At 41.3% G+C, this 18590-nt stretch overlaps 1 protein-coding gene across 2 annotated transcripts; it reads right to left on the reverse strand.

Annotated features, from left to right (window-relative positions):
- Nucleotides 1–17253, reverse strand: mthfs (5,10-methenyltetrahydrofolate synthetase (5-formyltetrahydrofolate cyclo-ligase)). 2 transcript variants are annotated; one of them, XM_038693634.1, is made up of 3 exons: nucleotides 17125–17253; nucleotides 11914–12178; nucleotides 1–586 (listed from the first exon to the last, which is right to left on the reverse strand). In XM_038693634.1, the coding sequence occupies exons 2-3, from the start codon at nucleotides 12122–12124 to the stop codon at nucleotides 360–362; spliced, it is 438 nt and encodes a 145-aa protein (XP_038549562.1). In that variant the 5' UTR covers nucleotides 12125–12178; nucleotides 17125–17253; the 3' UTR covers nucleotides 1–359. The 2 variants fall into 2 exon arrangements, with proteins under 2 accessions (XP_038549562.1, XP_038549561.1); XM_038693633.1 differs by having other exon boundaries at nucleotides 16914–17253.
- Between the last annotated feature and the right edge of the window lie 1337 nt (nucleotides 17254–18590).

An 18590-nucleotide genomic window follows, 5' to 3' on the forward strand; every position in this document is an offset into this window, starting at 1 on the left:
TGCATTTCCCAGTATAACTTTATTTACACTTATTTTCATTTAACTGTCCATTAATATTTTTTGTAAGTGAATTCTTCATTTCAGGTATTTAGCGGTTTGCAAAACCTGCCTTTAATAGCTCTCACATCATCAAGTCAAAGCAGGAAAACCCCAGATGGAAATAATACCGGCAATAGTCCAATATGCCATTTCAATGGACCACCATTAGTCTTATTGGTTCCATGTGGCTATTTCTGCTGTCTGCAGTGAAAAAGAGTTGATTATCTTTCAATGGAAAGACAAGGATAAACCTATGGCTGACCTTGCCATTTAAATATAGCCAGTTCTGAATGCCTGAAGCATGACTAGTGACTGATTATCTACTCTTCATCCTCATACAGTACTTCATCTACAAGCACATCATTATTGTCGATAGGGATTTCCTGACACAGCTGCTCTTTGAAGGCCAAGGCAATGGTGTAGGGCTTTCCCTTGGGTTGTCTGATGCAGCGCCCCAAGTAGGTGTCATAGAAGCCCTTCCCTCTTCCCAAACGTTTCCCCAGCCGGTCAAAACCCAGGCCTGGCACCAGGATCAGGTCCAGACCTCCTGGAAAATGAGAGCAGATGGTGAAATTAGTGATGAAGGTTTGGAAATCCTTGCCTTTGCCTGTAAATATGGACAGCTATACCTTTTCCAAGATACTATGACCTATATATTTGATGTCTAAAGATATCTCTGGAGGGAGGAAGTCTGTTTTGACATAATCAAAGGTTGGTGTGCAGATGTGTCAGGGTTAAGGAGAACATGTACTCCAGGCTGACCAGATAAATTCCATAGAGTTCAGATATATATCTGGGACTTTGTGAATTGATTCACAAATCGATTTTCAAAATTTTAATTGATGGCTTATTGATGCATGGCTGTGCCATGGGCTCACCGGTAGCCCCGATTGTGGCAAACATCTACATGGAAGAAGTGGAGAACAAAGCCCTGAACTCCTTCAGAGGAACAGCACCGAGCCACTGGTACAGATATGTGGACGACACCTGGGTCAAAATTAAAAGTCAAGCAGTGCGAGCCTTCACAGAACACATCAACTCTGTGGACAGTAACAACACGAGAAGATGTTCACAACAACAGTTTGATCTTCCTGGACTGCGCTGTGCACATTGAAGAGGACAGGAGCCTGCAGATTGGTGTTTACAGAAAACCCACACACACAGACCAATACCTACTGTTCGATTCACACCACCCACTGGAGCACAAGCTAGGGGTCATGAGAACACTGCACCACAGAGCGGAAAACATACCAACAAGCGCCCAAGCCAGAGAGAAGGAACAGAACCACCCGAAGGGGGCACTTACAGCCTGTGGATACCCTAAATGGACCTTTGTGAAAACAGCCACAAGATCCAAGAACAAAACTACAGGGGAGGAGGAAAAGAAGGTCAAACGCAACAACATTGTGATTCCATACGTGTCTGGAGTATCAGAGAAACTCAGGAGGATTTTCAACAAACACAACATTCCTGTGTTTTTTAAACCCAAGAACACACTAAGACAGATGCTGGTACACCCCAAAGACCGCACATCCAAACACAAGAAAAGCAATCTAGTGTATGCGGTTCAATGCAGTGAGGAATGCACAGACCTGTATATTGGGGAGACTAAACAACCACTACACAAACGCATGGCTCAACACAGAAGGGCCAACTCCTCAGGTCAAGACTCTGCAGTCTACTTACATCTGAAGGACAGAGGACACTCGTTTGAGGACCACCAGGTGCACATTTTAGACAGAGAAGATGGATGGTTTGAAAGAGGTGTCAAGGAAGCCATCTACACCAGGGTCGAGAAGCCGTTATTAAACAGGGGAGGGGGTCTACGCCACCACTTATCCCCCACTTACAATGCTGTCCTTTCATCACTTCCCAGGAAACTCAACAAGCGTAACCTATTGGCCTCAGGTGAAGATACCAACGATGGTCGTTCAGTCTTGGCCAAAGGTAGTCTTAACGACCGTAACGACTGTCATCACATCAACCAGGAACACTAACGAACCAGCGGTATCGATGACCCGGGCCAACGACCCCACTGAGGTTAAATAGCTGAGTTTCCCTGCCAGTCAGTCAGAACTGAAGAAGTCCTTTGGATGAGGGACGAAACGTCTTCCAGTATCTTCAACCAAGTCCAGTTGCCCTTGATTTTAACCTTCGTTGGATATCAGATTATGATATTGATTTATTTTGTCTTATTGAAACCTGGCTGGGTGATAGAGAATATGTTAGCCTAAGGCTACGTTCAGACTGCAGGCCTTAATGCTCAATTCCGATTTTTTCCCCAGATCTGATTTTTTCACAACTTTCTGTTCTTTTCTTTACGTTTCTGGCGCTGGACAATGCAACTGCCCCACAACTCACACCCTCCCTCTCTCTCTCTCCCCACTGTGTCCCCACAGACAAGTAGCAAGCACGTAACTCAGAAGAGAGTTCCGTGTCTGGTGGATTGACAAAATCAAAGAAGACTTGCAACTCAACTTTGACTTGAACAGCAATGACTCGTGACTTGACACTCCCCATGCCCGAATATAAATGATGATATAAAAAACTGCGCAGCGCATCAACATAGCGCGGTGCTCAATTAGACTGGAGCGTGTGGCTTCATCCAGCAAGAGGGAAAAATCACCGACCGTCCGAAGCGCACCTGGCCGTTGTGCGATCTCCTGGCCCTGTCCCCCCCAGCAACCCACTCCATCTCCGGTATCTACAATGGGTTGTGTAGTAGGCCTACTACTGGCGCGCTGTGAACGGTTCGTGATCGTTCCCTCTGGCTGGATGAATTTTACGCACAGGCTAATCCATGCACAACAGCTGGGGGCCTGACGCAGCGCTACGCAACTTTCTAAATTTCTCCACCTCACGGAGAAAAGAAAGGTCAGGTCAAAACAGTGTAGAGAGACTGCTGCAGCTGTTCAGTGAAGCTGCTTCCACCAATTAAAAAACAAGTTAATTAAGATAAAACAATAATAGCGACACTCATTTTGTTTTATAAATCCAACGCACCCCTTTCCTTCACAGCTGAGGCCCTCCCTAAAAGGTGTGTTCAGTGTTGCTTTACCTGATCGGTTTCCACTGTGTCTGCGTCTTCTAACGTCAGAGCAATTTATAGTTTTCTCACCGTTGGTTTATGTCACTGCATCTCCCAACAAAACACCACGGTTTTATTTCAGCGTTCTGTAACGTAACTTCGTCAACTCGAATAATTCACCTGCTCTGCTCCCCTCCGTGTACACACACACACACACACACACACACACACACACACACACACACACACACACACACACACACACACACACACACACACACACACACACACACACACACACACACACACACAGCCCCCTCAGTGACCCATCCCTCACCCAAATCTGTCAACTTGGGGGAAACTGTGCTGCTGTTGTCCTCTTGCACACTAGATGCTGCTTCAAGTTAATAATGTTGGATAATTGTTCTTATTTCATGGGCTATTTGGGATTTTGGAGTAATGCCTAGTTTTTAAAAAGAAAGTATTACATTTCAATAGTTTACTGTTTCCTAAGGCAATGATTAATCCTGTTAAATAATTGTGATCTCAATATTGACTAAAATAATTAGCAGCCCTACATGAACACTAATGCTTCATTCAATACATTGTTTTATTTTTAACTTGAAAAAACTTTTTAAATGGTTTTAAATTTGGTGAAGAGCACATTATGACTTTTTTAGGACTCGAAACTCAAAAATTTAAGACTTGGGCTTGACTTGCTGGTCCTTGACTTGAGACTGGACTCGGACTTGAAAAACGATGACTTGGTCCCACCTCTGTATGGAAGTAGCTCAATTCTGAACTGGAAAAGATCAGATTCCATGTGACTTGGCCTGTTCACACTGTCATAAAAAGATCAGATCTGAGTCACATATGGGCATAAAAATACAGATTTGGGTCACATTGGCCTGCAGTTGTAGCCTAAATGAATCCACCCCTCCCAGTCATATTAATACTCACATTCCTCGAGGCACAGGCCGAGGAGGTGGAGTTGCAGCTATCTTCGACTCTAGCCTACTAATCAGCTCTAAATCTAAACTAAATTATAACTCATTTGAAAGCCTTGTTCTTTTGCACCCAAGTTGGAAATCACTGCAATTCAATTCAATTCAATTTTATTTATATAGCGCCAAATCACAACAACAGTTATCTCACAGCGCTTTTCATAAAAGAGCAGGTCTAGACCGTACTCTGTGATGATATTTACAGAAGCCCAACAGTTCCCACCAAGAGCAAGCACTAGGCGACAGAGGCAAGGAAAAACTTCCTTTTAAGAGGCAGAAACCTCGAGCAGAACCATGGCTCAGGGTGGGCGGCCATCTGCCTCGACCGGTTGGGGTGAGAGAGAGAGAGAGAGAGAAAGAGAGAGAGAAGAGAGTGAAAGAGAGAGAGAGAGAGAAGAGAGAGAGAGAGAGAGAGGGATGTAAGGAGAGAGCAACCAATTCTCTTCGTTATAGTGTACCGAGCACCTGGTCCGTACTCTGAATTCTTATCTGAATTTGCAGAGTTTTTGTCAACTTTAGTCCTTAAAATGGACAAAGTTATTATTATAGGGGATTTTAATATTCATGTGGACGTTGAGAATGACAGCTTTAGTACTGCGTTTATCTCTCTGTTAGATTCCATTGGCTTCTCTCAGAGTGTTCATGAACCGACTCACTGTTTTAACCACACCCTCGACCTTGTTTTGGTGTATGGTATTGAAATTGAACATTTAGTGGTGTTCCCACAGAATCCCTCTTTATCCGACCACTGTTTGATAACTTTTGAGTTTGTATTGCTGAACTACACGCCATTGGGCAAAAATTTCTATACAAGATGTCTGTCTGATAGTGCTGTAGCTAAATTTAAGGATGCGATTCCATCAGTTCTAAATTCATTATCAAGTCACAAAGTAACGGAGGACTCCTATGCTAATTTCAGTCCCTCCCAAATCAATCATCTTGTTGATAGTGCTGCAGGCTCGCTGCAAATGACACTCGACTCTGTAGCCCCTCTAAAAAAAGAAAATAATAAAACAAAGACGGTTAGCTCCATGGTATAATACTGAAACTCGCAAATTAAATCAAATATCACGGAAACTTGAGAGGAACTGGTTTTCCACCAAACTTGAAAATTCTTGTTTAATTAGGCAAGATAGTCTTAAAACTTACAGGAAGGCCCTGCGCAAACTCAGGAACCTTAGAAACAACTGTAAAACCAGATATATGTTTAGACTGCTTTGCTTCCCTCAATCTTTACCAATTAACTTCAATAATTTCTTCATCTAAACCATCAACCTGCCTCTTAGACCCCATCCTCACTAGGCTGCTTTATCCTTAGTCAGCACTGTTTTAACAGATATGATCAATCTTTATTCAGTCTTTATTAACAGGATATGTGCCACAGCCCTTTAAAGTAGCTGTAATTAAACCTCTTCTTAAAAAGCCCAACCTTGATCCGGGGGTTTTAGCCAACTGGCTAAAAACCTCTATCAAGGAAGGCAAGGCAAGGCACATGCGCAAATCAATGTGCTTTACATAAAAATAAACATTACATGTTTAAATAATATGATGGAAAGAATTAAAATTAATAAAAATTAAGGGAGCAACAGAAGTAGCCTAGTTAAAATTTAATAAAATATAAGAAATAAAATAAGCAGCTAAATAAAGAAACTAAATAAAACAATAAAAGATAAGACGTTAAGGCTGCATAGATGTCGATGGCCTTAAAGAGATGGTATTCTGCTTTTTGGCTTTTCCCCTCTCTTTTATTGAGTTATCTCTTTTTTGTGCATGTAACAGGTTTGCAAAGTGAAAAAGCCCAAAGTCCAGCCCAAAGGGGTTCCCATCTCCCACAGAAAGCTCTGCTCTGAACTGCTTGAAAACAGCTTGTTTGTAGCCCAGCCGTTTCCCTTCCTACAATGTGACATCACAATGAAAACGCGTCATAAAGCTTGCCAAGTGGCTAGCGGGGTCAGGCACGCCCTCAAACCAAGTTAGTCTGAGGAGGCCCTTTGATTTTAGTTAAGCCCCTTTTCCACTGCACAGTACCAACTCGACTTGGCTCGACTCGCCTTTGTTTGGTTTTCCATTGTAGAAATGTTGTACCTGTACCTGCTTCCAGGTACTTTTTTTTGTATCACCTTACCTCGGTTGAGGTTCCAAAGGTCCGAGCTGAGGGATACTAAAATGTAACGTGAAAACGCGACGGACTGCTGATTGGTCAGAGAGAATATTCACTATTCACTGCATCATCATTGCTGCACCAGACAGTCCAGCAACAGAAAGTTTTATATTTTACAGTTTTCATATGTAATTTCATCACTAAATCCACTTTCCAGTCACTAAATCCAGAAGTTTTGAGGTGAGAAGAGATCAGCTGTGTAGATTTCGAATATTGACAGTTTTACGAGAAGTGATGGCGGAACAAAAATGTGCTTGAATATTTCAGTAGTTGAGGAGCTCTGCAAGTGGCTGCGGGGGAAGCCTGTGTCAACCTGCGGGAGGAGCTGGCGAGCCGGCCAGCCGCCCGCTCACAGAGCCCTCTGCTCCCGCCGTCACACAGACCGCTGCAGCAACAACGGCAGAGGAAAACACAGCTTCATACCGCTTATCTGTCTTTACATTCTGAGGAGTGTTGAAATGTTTTAACTTAAAAAAGAGAAAGCTGTGTGGATCGCTGGTGTTTGTCGCATTGAACATTACGTCACGGCAGTTGTGTGTGGCATCGCTATGACGACAAGTTACATACTATCTCTGGGTACTATCTGCAATGGAAAACAGAGCAGGGCCGAGTAGAGTCGAGTCTATCGATTTGCGATAGATCGTCAGAACACTGGCAACAGTTCAATGTTTAGTCCTAAAAGACGATGCAACTCCGACTCTGTTTGGGCCTGGAAATTCACAATCAAAACCTGTAAGTATGCTTTATTGGTTGTGAATTGTATTTAAAATAAACACGGCAATGGAACTTCACAGACAAGTTCAAGTGCGGAGTTGTTGTAAATGTTGGCTAACACAGCTAAAGTTATAACTATAATGCTAATGTTACACCTGATGTGAAAGCTACTGAGCAAACATTCAAATTGTTTGGCCAATTTTTATGTAAAATTTAGTTGAAATATGGTGATTTTTGTAGTGGTTTGTGGTAAGATGTGGAACAATGATGTTGTGTTATTGTGGACTTGTGAGTAACTTATACCATCTGCTATTACCGTCGCAGTCTGAAGCGGCTTTGATTTGGATTACACTACCTTGTTTCTTACGACCCGCCCGTCTCTGCTTCTGATTGGCTAGTAGTCCTTACCTGGGAACTGCGCATGTGCAACTCCCAACAAAGATTTTGTACAAGTAAGATGCATCACTCTGTAGCTCAAGAGCGGAGCGTACAACACATAGGGTGAAAAGAGGAGCTGCAGCAATGTGCAGTATGACAAAAATATGGTGTATTTTGAAAATTAAACCTGTTCTGGTACAACCCCTAATTAAGATTTTGAACCTGAAAATGAGCATAATACCACCTCTTTAATTCTCTAATTTTTGTTGGAACCAAAAACAACTACTTCTGCTTTGTCTGTGTTTAACTGGAGAAAGTTCTGGCACATCCAGTCATTTAACAGAGATGCAGTGGCATAGGGAATTAATAGGGCTGTAGGGTGAGAGGGCATGTTGTTTTCCCGCCAAAGTTTTCCTAAAGGTAGCAAGTGTATACAAGAAAGGGCAAGGACTGATCCTTGAGAAACTCCACATGTCATCTTTCTGGGAGACTAAATTGCCAATAGAGACAAAGCAATCATTGTCATGTAGATGTACCTAAACCAGCAAAGTACTGTATCAGATAGCCTGATCCAATTTTCTAGTCTTTCTAATAAAACTGAATAGTCAACAGTATCAAATGCGGCACTTAAATCTAAAAGAACTACAACTGATAAATTACCTGAGTCAGAGTTAAGACGAATGTCATTAACCACTTTGATTAATGCTGTCTCAGTACTGTGGTTGGGGCAAAATCCAGACTGAAAGATATCAAACCAACCATTAGTCTTAGGAAAAAACTATGCTGCTGATAAACAATCTTCTCAGTGACCTAACATACAAACGGCATGTTTGATATTGATCTGTATTGACTACAGAGGAATCTAGATTGCCCTTTTTTAGTACAGGTTTAATAACTGCTGTTTTTAGACCCTGAGGGAAAAGGCCAGATGAAATAGAGTAGTTTTTACCTAAATAATTGGAGCACTATTTGAATAGCACTGTAGGTAAAGGGTCTAGACAGCAAGTAGATGCAGGACAATATTCTCAAATTCAGATATTCATTCATTTCAACTGGATAAAAAACTATGTTTTGTGCATGCTGATTTATAGAGCTACTTATTGTTTTGATTTTGTCTCAACAAAACTCAACAATCTCATTGCATTTACTGGCTGATAACTGGTTCGGGGAAGATGGCACAGGCTGATTAATCAGCCCATGGACAACACAAAATAGAAAATAGAACACGGCATTGCTGGAGTTATTTTTGATCGAATTTAAAAAGTAAAACATCTGCAAAACCCTAGCAAGATGGCTAGAGAAGGTCACTCTTGGTATAATACACCACAGGATCTATTAAGGACAGGCACTCCACCAACAATACAGGCTACTTAATTTAATAGACTATGCCACTATTCATAACCTGGAAACTACAGTTGTTTCTTTAGATGCAGAGAAAGCATTTGATAGGGTAAATAGGAAATTTCTATTCCCTAGTTTACATAAATTTGGATTTGGAAACTCTTTCATTAACTGGATTAAATTCTTATACAGTTCCCAAGAGATTCTGTCAGGACAAATAATCATACTTCTCCAAGCTTTAGTCTTCAGAGGGGTACCAGGCAGGGTTGCCCACTGTCTCCCTCACTATTTTTATAGAGCCATCAGACAAAATAAAAATATTAAAAGGAATTCAAACAGAAAATGTACACTACAAGATGAGCCTTTATGCAGATGATGTATTACTTTTCTTCCTAAACTCACAAACTTCTCTTTCTGAAACAATCACACTTAAAGATAAATTCTCATCCATCTCAGACTACTCCATTAACTGGAGTAAATCCATAGTTTACCTGTAATGTGTGATTTCCAGAGTATATCTACCACACCGCTAAAGTCTGGGAATATTAAATATCTGGGTGTCAATATTTCCTGCAGGCTGTCAGAACTGACATGGCTAAACTACACGCCTCTACTTAAAATCAACAGAGGATGACTCATGGGAAGAGTCTCCACCATAAAAATGATGGTCCTACCTAAATCAATTACCTGTTTTCAATGTTACCCACCCAACCCTCTGCTGTCTGGTTTAAATCAGTGGACTCAAACATCTCTACATTTTTGTGAAAAATAAGAAAGATTGTGGTGGTTTAGAACTGCCAAATTTTTCTAATTACTTCCTGTCCAATAGACCAAAATCTATCTCAAAATGGATGAATCAAAGCCCCCCGGACCACTCATGGATGGGCATAGAACAAACATTCTGTAAAGAAATAAAAATTTCTGATGTGCCATTCATCAGTTCCAGCATCAAACCTCATACCTGCTTTAAAAGCATTAATATAAGCAGCCTGGTGGGAATTTCTCAAAATATCTAGGTCTTCAACTATCCCATGCAGACTTACTCCAATCTGGAATAATCCTGACATCCTGCAAAACAAGATAACACTAAATTCCCCAGTGTGGTATGATAAAAGGGATAAGACATCTAGAGCATGTAATGCAGGGCAGTAACTTTATTCCATTCCAGGATCTAGTGGCACAATATGGAATAAGCAATAATACATTTTTGAATATCAACAGTTTAAATCCATAATGCAGGCAAGATTTAAGGATAACATAATGGACTGAGATCTACCTTCAATGATAACAGACTTTCTTAAACTCCTGCCCCCAAAACTATTATCAAAAATAAATATGTTACTGTTGAAAACAGACGGTTCAATCTTTCTCCCATTCTCAAAGTGGGAGACCGATCTATCCATTAGTCCAGACCAAAACTTCTGAATGCAGATATGTTTAAATACATTTAAAGCTACAAATCCCAATCTACAACTTATAGTATAAAACTCTCCATAGAACATACTATACAGGACAAAGGATGTTCAGAATGGGTCTTATGCAGTCAAACATCTGCCGGAACTGCTCAGGTAACATATCTGATAGTTACATGCATGCTATGTGACAATGTTCACCTGTTCAAAAGTTCTGGCAGAAGACACATGTGAAAACCTATCAATATGGCAAAGGTACCCGGCCCATTTTCCCCATCGCTCTGCGTGCTGGGGGACCAAAGTGACATTGGTATAGAAGTTGACACATCATACATGCTTCTCACTGCCTTATCCATCGCCAAGAAAACTATGTGGTGCCAGGGCCGTCTGGGGCATGCGCGTGACGGGAGGACCGGTGTTTTCCCTGTATTCGGTGCGCCACCACTGCGGAGTGGATCTTTTGGATTTTGGTGCTCTGATTGGATGCTTGGTGGTTGTCCGGAGATCCTGTGTGGGGGAGGATTGTGCGTTGGGGTGCATCGAGGGTTGTTTTTTGGTCGCGTCGCAGCCCTCTGGATCGTGGTCGGGTCGAGTCATAGGGTGCCGTGAGATTCACACCCCTAGGTAGGTCCTAGAGGCTGTGTGCATCTGGTGGCCTCCTGGGGCTGAGCGCCTGTTGCTGCTGTCGCGGGGTGACTGCTGTCTCTTTTCTTTGGGGACAGTGGGTGTGTGTGTGAAGGGTGCTTTGCTGCTGGGGAGGGACGGACTTGGGGTTGGTGGGCTTCTGGCCTGGGCGGCCTTGCTTCCTGGGTGTGGGTGGGGCTGTGGGTCTGGGCCCTAGGGGCTATTGGGCCGTTCTGGGGGGGGGGGGGGGGGGGGGGGGCTTGTGCCTGCTCCGATAGGGGAAGGGGAGATGGGGTGGTGGTGAGGCTTTCGGGGGGGGGGGTTGGTGGGCTGCGGGTCGGGGCTGTGCTGAGCTGCCTCGGGGATGTGTGTGGGCCTGTGGTTCGGGGGTTTGGATCTCTGGATCTGGGGCGGGTCTGTGCGCTGGGGAGGAGCTCTTGCTCCAAACCCTGGGCTTGGAGGGACCTGGCATCCTCTTGCCTAGGGGGGTGGGGGACAGGGCTGAATGCTGGACCATTCTAGCCTCCCTATGACCTCTTTCACCTTCCCCCCTTCGATCATGTCTCACTACATACAGTTCTAGGACTCTGGGGGGCAGGCAGGCTGCAGGGCGTTTGGTGGGTGGGTCTGCTTTATTGCATTCATGCCAGGTGTTGCTCTGGATTTTATTTCAAAGTCATTTTGAAGTGTCAGAATCTCAATTCTCCACAGCAGAGCTGTCCAGGTGGAACAGTAATACTACTTTGGAGGCAGTGCAATCTACATCTATCAATACCTGTACCAAATGGAAAATACAGATAGCTAGCAATAGGCTCAACAGATGCAAAGTCAGTAAATCGCTTCTCAAACTCTGATAAGATACTTTGAACTTGCTCAAGATCACTAAGTCAAAGTACAGCTTCACAATGACAGATGACCACCTTGTGGCCTGCCTGAGGTTTGCAACCAGCTCCTTTTGGCCTGACTATGAGAAACTAGTTGCCTACTCCCAGTGCCAGCGGTCCCACTAAGATACAACTCAGAGAACTACATTACATTTATTCATTTGGCTGAGCAGATTCATTTATTATTAATTTATTTTTTCATCTGGATTATTTTCTGTTCATTGTGTGCATATTAAATAAAACTGGTGGATCTTGATTCAAATAAGGTTGGGCACCCCTGCTGTAGATGATGGCGTGTGCGTGTGTGAGAGAGAGTCTACATGCTTACCTGTAGCCAGTGCTTCCTCTCTGCTGTTGTCCTCTTCAGCAGGCTGTCGGATGTTCCAAGATGTTAGAGGAAGCATCTCTATGTCCTGCAGACTGCTGAGCTTCAACATGTCCATATGGCTGCTTCTGCTCTTATATCTGGGAATGAAGCAGCTTTTACCCCATTTAAACACGTCTTTGATGATTTCCTCAGTGCGCACCTCATCATCCATGTTGAGAAACACTGCAATCCGCTTACAGGACGCATACTTGGGGTGTCTGAAGAGCTAAAACAAATGCATACATAATCAGAGGCCAGAAGCAGCTGTAAAAAAAGGGCTGAATGATATGCAAAAAAAAAAACAATAAAGGAAAATCACATTGTAATTATTTTGGTAGATATTGCAATTGCGATATGAATCGTGTTATTAGTGGGAATTGTAATTTTGCATGTGATTTTTGCTGCTGTGCCGTATAGAGGAATTATTGGGTCAGAAATAAAGATAATTACGGCATTTGATATTCAGAATTTCACACTTTTGATTTAAGGCTTTCATTAAGTGGAAGTTATGGCTTTATACATTATATTCCTCCCTCCAACCCTGCTCAGTTGCTCTGTTTGGCTTCATTGCAGTGTGCACTTCGGCAGTCACTTCCCTTGATGTCCATAAGGTGCCTCTGCACCCCTGCCCTTTCAAACCCTATCAAGCCTTTGGGTCAAGCCTCCTCATTTGCATACAATCCCCAATCCGTAATCCTAAATTCCCAATGCCAAATCCTATATGGCCTTTCTTAAATCCTAAATGCCAAATGCCCAATCATAAATCCTAAAATAAAGAGCGCAGATTCAAGTAGGCTAGTGGGTAAATGTTAAAATAAACGTAGAAAATTAAGTAGAATTAAAATGCTTAAATAATACATAACCTAAGCTACTAGAAATAGAAATTGATACACTGAATTTATATAAATAAATTGTTTTTACAGGCTGATGGTGCATAAGATGAGGTTCTCTCACATTTACTACGGTTATAATAAAAATATGCCTAATAATTACAATATGTCTAATAATAATAAATATAAAGCATTGGGCCCAGTTGGCAACAGCTGACCTGGTCCCGAGATGGGCTGACCAACCCAACAAGAGGTTAAGCTACTTAAATTGGGAACTTCAGTCAATATTAAACACCTCATCAAAGAAAGTGCAACACAAGCTGATTGTCAGTAAAGTTTTGTCAGAACAGAAAACCCCAATGGACCGTAGGACGGTGCTGAAATTAAACTACCTCTTTTCGAAAGGTTTAAAAATTCGGCTGCTGAAGCTGCAGCTGAGGACAGAACAGCCTAGTGCCGCAGAGGTAAGAAGAAAACATGGAAAATACAGGTAGCTGAAATTATTTTCATGTTACTTCTGCCATTTACCAGACTTGTTTTTATTCATGTGTCCAATGTTGAGAGCAGTGTGCGAGAAAAGATTTTGCTGCTATGCTTAAATCCTATACTGTGTTCATTAACTAGGATGTTTCTGGAATCAGTACAGTCACAGGCCCCAGGGCCCCGTTTGAGAAAGCGTAAATTCTTTGTATGTGAAAATTCTGAGTATGTTAAACCTGAGATGAGGGAAACACAGAGCGAGATCAGATAATCCCTAGATTAGTAACTCTGGCAACTGATGCTGTGAAGGTTCACAGGTTCACAGGATGAGTTGGAAAACCGTCAGTTTCTCTCTGACTCCTCCCCTCCTGCGGAGCCTGAGGTGGCTGTCTGACACGCCGTTTCATTTCCTCATTCATTCTGTCGATATCAAAGCACATATCTGAACGCATTTACATCTTTAAAAACTTTAAATCTCAGTTAGATCGGCTATTAGTTTTTTACCCAAACATGATCTTGAACATGACGCTTTTATGATCAATCTGTCATCGATGTCGGACAGATCTTCGCACATCGTGGATAAAATCTGTCCATCTTTAACGCTGTGACTCTGTAGACAGTCGCACTGAAAACACTTACTGTGAGCTACATTACTGCAGTAATCACTGTTTAATATGCAGGCTAACCTATAAAACTGATCAATGAACAGTAATCTTTCATATTGTAGTCACACTGATTGAAACATTCGTAATTATCATGTGTTTTGACAGCATTAATAAAATACAAAATGAGCAAGATTTTATTAATTTAAAATAGACGTCTAAAACTTTTAAAAACCTATTGACACATTTTCCACTGCAAAAAATAATTAATAGGCTAACTTGCTGGGTGTGACTGTGACTTTACAATCACAGGTTCACGAGTAAACTGTGTCATATATTTGATCTATAGCCTACCTATTATATAATCAGGTAGCCGATTACCACCGGCATTTTATCCCATCGGGTTACAGCCTAATAAATATAGCCTTCCTATTTAAAAAGAATGTAATGGGCTGTTGCACTTTATCATTCATTAAGGAAATTCCAGTCTGGTAAATGATGAATGAGCAACGCTGGATAGTAGCCTAAAATGTTAACGCACTGATCCTCCACTCCTTTGTTTTAGAGCCAATCAGGGTCCGCGTTGGCGCGCATTCATATTTCTAGCTCCACCCGATTAAAATAGAGGCTCTGCCTTTATTTACCCGTTGTCATGGTGAATCGTAGTATCGCTCCACTGATGATGGATTTTTTTCATCCCCATGCACACGCTTCAATCAGGCTCAACATACTCAGAGTTGATTGAACTGATTGTGATCAGCCATTCTGGAACCGAAAATTCAGAGTTTCCCACCTCAGGCTAAGTCAACCCAGAGCTCAGGGACAAACTCAGAGTTTGTTAAGCCTGCTTTCTGAAACAGGGCCCAGATCTTCTAGTAAGGATGCTACTGTAGGCCTAGCAGAGGCAGGAGTGTGGTAGTTGTAGAAAACAGTGACACACAAATGTTGGGTTTGTAATTAACTCTACAGTAGAGAATGACAAACTGCTTAGACAGACAGCACACAGATGCCATACCATACTCAGATGGACAGCCATTATTTTAACGATATGTATAAACTTGTTAAACGTGTGCACTTATGTGCCAGTAGGGCTGGGCGATATGGCCAAAGATTTTATCGCGATAAAAAATTTCAAAGCATTCAATCGATAATTATCACGATTAATGTCAAATCATTATTTCTTTCAAGTTAAAAGGGTGATTTTTGCTTTTTGTAGAAACCAGATGGTTAATTGTGGTTTTAAACTGTTCTTTATGATCAGAACATGACAAAAACTTGCCAAACATTGGATCACTTAACAAATCTGAGGAAGAACATTCGAAACAATTAAGACAAAATCTTTTCTTTATACGCTTGAGTAAAAATAAGTAAAATCTTTTTTCAATCCCTTTTCCTCAATAAAATAAACATCTTAATAGAAAAATGTAGTGCTAATTTGTTCATGATTCAAATGAATAAAATCTAACTTTTTAGTGTTGATATATTGAACATTTGTTATATTGTTATAGGTTGAAAATTGTATTGCAATAATTATTGATTTATTGCCCAGCCCTATGTGCTAGTCACATACATTAAATGTTACATATGGTAGGCCTACTGTTTATATTATTTCACCATCTGTACACAAATGTAGCCTAAGTAGTCAATGTGTGTTCGTGAGTGGGGATGCGTGTGGCTACAGTGCCAGGACTGAATTTTTGTTCCAGTCTGCCCCTGGGTGGGCGACCTGCCCCTATTCATAAAACAATATTTCAGGGTATTTCTGCGATAATGAAATTCTTGACACTGCCTTGTTGTTTCTGTGTAAATACAGAGTAACAAGTGGAGAACATTCAATATTTTTATACCTGCCTGCATTTCTTTCATCTTGTATAATTAAAAGAATGACAATAAATCATACATAACTCTATTACTTGAGAACAGTAAGGTTGTTTTCTATTCCAGTGTACCACTTCTTAGCTGATGCAGTGCTGAATTAGCGTAGAATAGACCCGTTAAGTCATACAATGAAGTAGAAGACATGCATAATAAATCCTTGTTTATGTTTTTATTGCATCCATCCATTAATATCCATTAATATTATATTTTTGGTAGCACATCACAGTTGAGAAAAACACCGTAATCCCAACACCGTCAACTATTCAGCTCTGTTGATCAGCACTGTACCCCGTACGTACCCAGTATTTTCTGTATCAGTAATACTTACAAGACAGCAAACAAAATGAACACACAATCACAGCTGTATCTCTTTTTACAGCATAACATTTCATTCAGCTCCTCTAATTTGATGTGACTACTTTTTTGGCCTGTGTCTCGCTAGCGCAGCGCCATCTAGTGGCGGTTATCAAAAAACCCCAACGTTTTGTCTCTGCTGCCAATGACGACATCTACATAGACAGGCATGCTTTGCGGGCAATCGACTCTGCGCAACACCGACTCCACTGGAACCAAATGTCTTGGCCAGGGCCGTTTCTTGGCATGTCCTGAATAAAGGCAGCCCACACCAATTAGTGGCGATAAGGAGCATGTTGAGTGTCAGTAGGCCAAGCTCCATTTAAAAAACCGCCATATTAAGTATGATTTTGATTATCAGCAGTTATGTAACTACTAGGGAATAACTTTAAATTTTGGTAAGGATAGTTGGACAAACGTATCTATTCGGCATTGTCTATAAACACCAAAATCACTTTATTTAAATAAACGTCCAACTTTCAGTGCTTCCCGATACGTTATTGGAAGACCGCAGGAAAGCAAACTTTATCTAACTTAAGTAAGAGCTTCATGCAGCACTAGGTGTACGCCGACTTATCAAACTTAACCTATGAATTTATAAAAAGTATTTTGTCACATTCAAATGTGTCTTTAACCATATCCAAGGCAGGGAACTGTAAAACGTTATATTGGAATTTGGCGTTCTATTTGGAAACGTGGCGGTAGGAACAAAAATCTATGTTTTTTGCATAACATCGGCAAAGCTAGCAAAGGCAACAGCCTACTCTGTACAAGTAATTGTTTCAAAATCTTCAAACTGGCTTTATCTTCTCCTTACCTTCTGTGAAATGACTAGAGACTGTCGTTGTTTCTCCTCGTCACTCAGTGCAGCAACCCGTCGCTTTATTTCTTTCCTCAAAGCTGTCTTTGCTGTACGCAAGGCTGCCATTCTGCCTTTAAAAACTTTGAATCAAGCTAACGTTGTCATCTGATTTAAGTTACCGAGCTCTGTGGCGTGTGTTGTGCTGGTTGTCCGTAGGCTAACTTACTGTGGAAGAAGCGATTTCGACTCTAATGTTATAGCGTTTTGAGGGTTTTTATGTCATCATGCAACTTTCCAGGAGCTAAACATTAACACGTAAGTTATGTCAGCACATGAAAGGTGTTGACATCGATACAAAAAAAAAAAGCCAGCGGTTATTCTTCTTCTTCTCTGGGTTTTATGGCGGGTCGCAACCAACATGTTCAGATGCATACCGCCACCTACTGTACCGGAGTGTGTAATATCAAGGTTTACTTCAGGGGGTTCAGTGCACCAAAAGGTAAATAAATAAATAGAAAACAAAACTCAAAACAAAACAAACAAAATTAAATCAAACAAACAAACAAAACAAAAGGCTATATGTTATGATCTAATCCTGTAGATTTGAGAAAATTAAAGAGAGCTTTGCAGCACTCCTTTGTTTCCTCACTCATCCCTAAAATCCCTTCTAAATTCCATCCCCGTCCTTATTCATATGTCTTGTCACGTAAGATGTTTCTCTCAGAATTGTATTTATTACACTTCATGATGACATGCTCGACATTTTCAGGAACATTACAAACTACATATTTATCAGACACACATTTTGCCATTAAATAAAGCGTTGATTTTAACCCAGTATGTCCAAACCTTAATCTTGAAAAAGCCACTACATCTCTTCTACATTTCCCTTTGAAACCCTTCACCTTAATTGATTTCTGTATGCTGTAATAGTGTCTCCCTTTAGTGTCTGTGTCCCACTTTATCTGCCATACGTCACTCACTGCTGTTCTAATTAATGATTTGGCCTCTCCTTTTCCAAAGGGAACTTGCATTATTTCATCATTTTTTAATTTCCACGCTGTCTTTGCAGTCTCATCTGCTTTCTCATTCCCATGAACACCAACATGAGCAGGGACCCAAACAAATTGCACATCAACTCCAGCTCTTTGTATTCTCAGCATTATTGTACATATTTCAATCAACAGATCATCTCTTACTGTCTTTTTGGAATTCAAACTATACAGGGCTGCAGTGGAGTCTGAACAAATGTCAACTCTCTCAGGCCTCACCTCTTCTATCCACTGTAACCCTAAAATAATAGCAACCATTTCTGCTGTATATACAGATAAATTATCATTAATTCTTTAACTACATCAAACTCAGGTGTGTATGCTCCTGATCCTACATGTTCAGTCCCTGGATCTTTTGATCCATCAGTAAATAATAGCATATAATTATAATAATTCCTTTTCACATAATCTTGAACCAAATATCCAATATTATCCACATTACTTTCACTCCATTCTTTCTTCTTCTCTAGAAGCTTCAAGTCCACAAGAGCAGGTCTAGACCGTACTCTATGATGCTATTTACAGAAGCCCAACAGTTCCCACCAAGAGCAGCACTAGGCGACAGAGGCAAGGAAAAACTTCCTTTTAAGATGCAGAAACCTCGAGCAGAACCATGGCTCAGGGTGGGCGGCCATCTGCC

The sequence above is a fragment of the Micropterus salmoides genome, unplaced genomic scaffold, assembly GCF_014851395.1.
Source record: "Micropterus salmoides isolate LMB-PRFRI ecotype aquatic unplaced genomic scaffold, ASM1485139v1 Ms_hic_scaffold_3, whole genome shotgun sequence".
NCBI lineage: Eukaryota > Metazoa > Chordata > Actinopteri > Centrarchiformes > Centrarchidae > Micropterus > Micropterus salmoides.

Excerpts from the sequence above, each read along its gene's own strand:
- mthfs (XM_038693633.1), bottom strand. The coding sequence starts at position 17,024 with ATGGCAGCCTTGCGTACAGCAAAGACAGCTTTGAGGAAAGAAATAAAG. Across the intron at positions 12,179-16,913 it reads CTCTAGTCATTTCACAGAAG|CTCTTCAGACACCCCAAGTA; the intron begins GTAAGGAGAAGA and ends CATTTGTTTTAG. Across the intron at positions 587-11,913 it reads AGAGGAAGCACTGGCTACAG|GAGGTCTGGACCTGATCCTG; the intron begins GTAAGCATGTAG and ends CTCATTTTCCAG.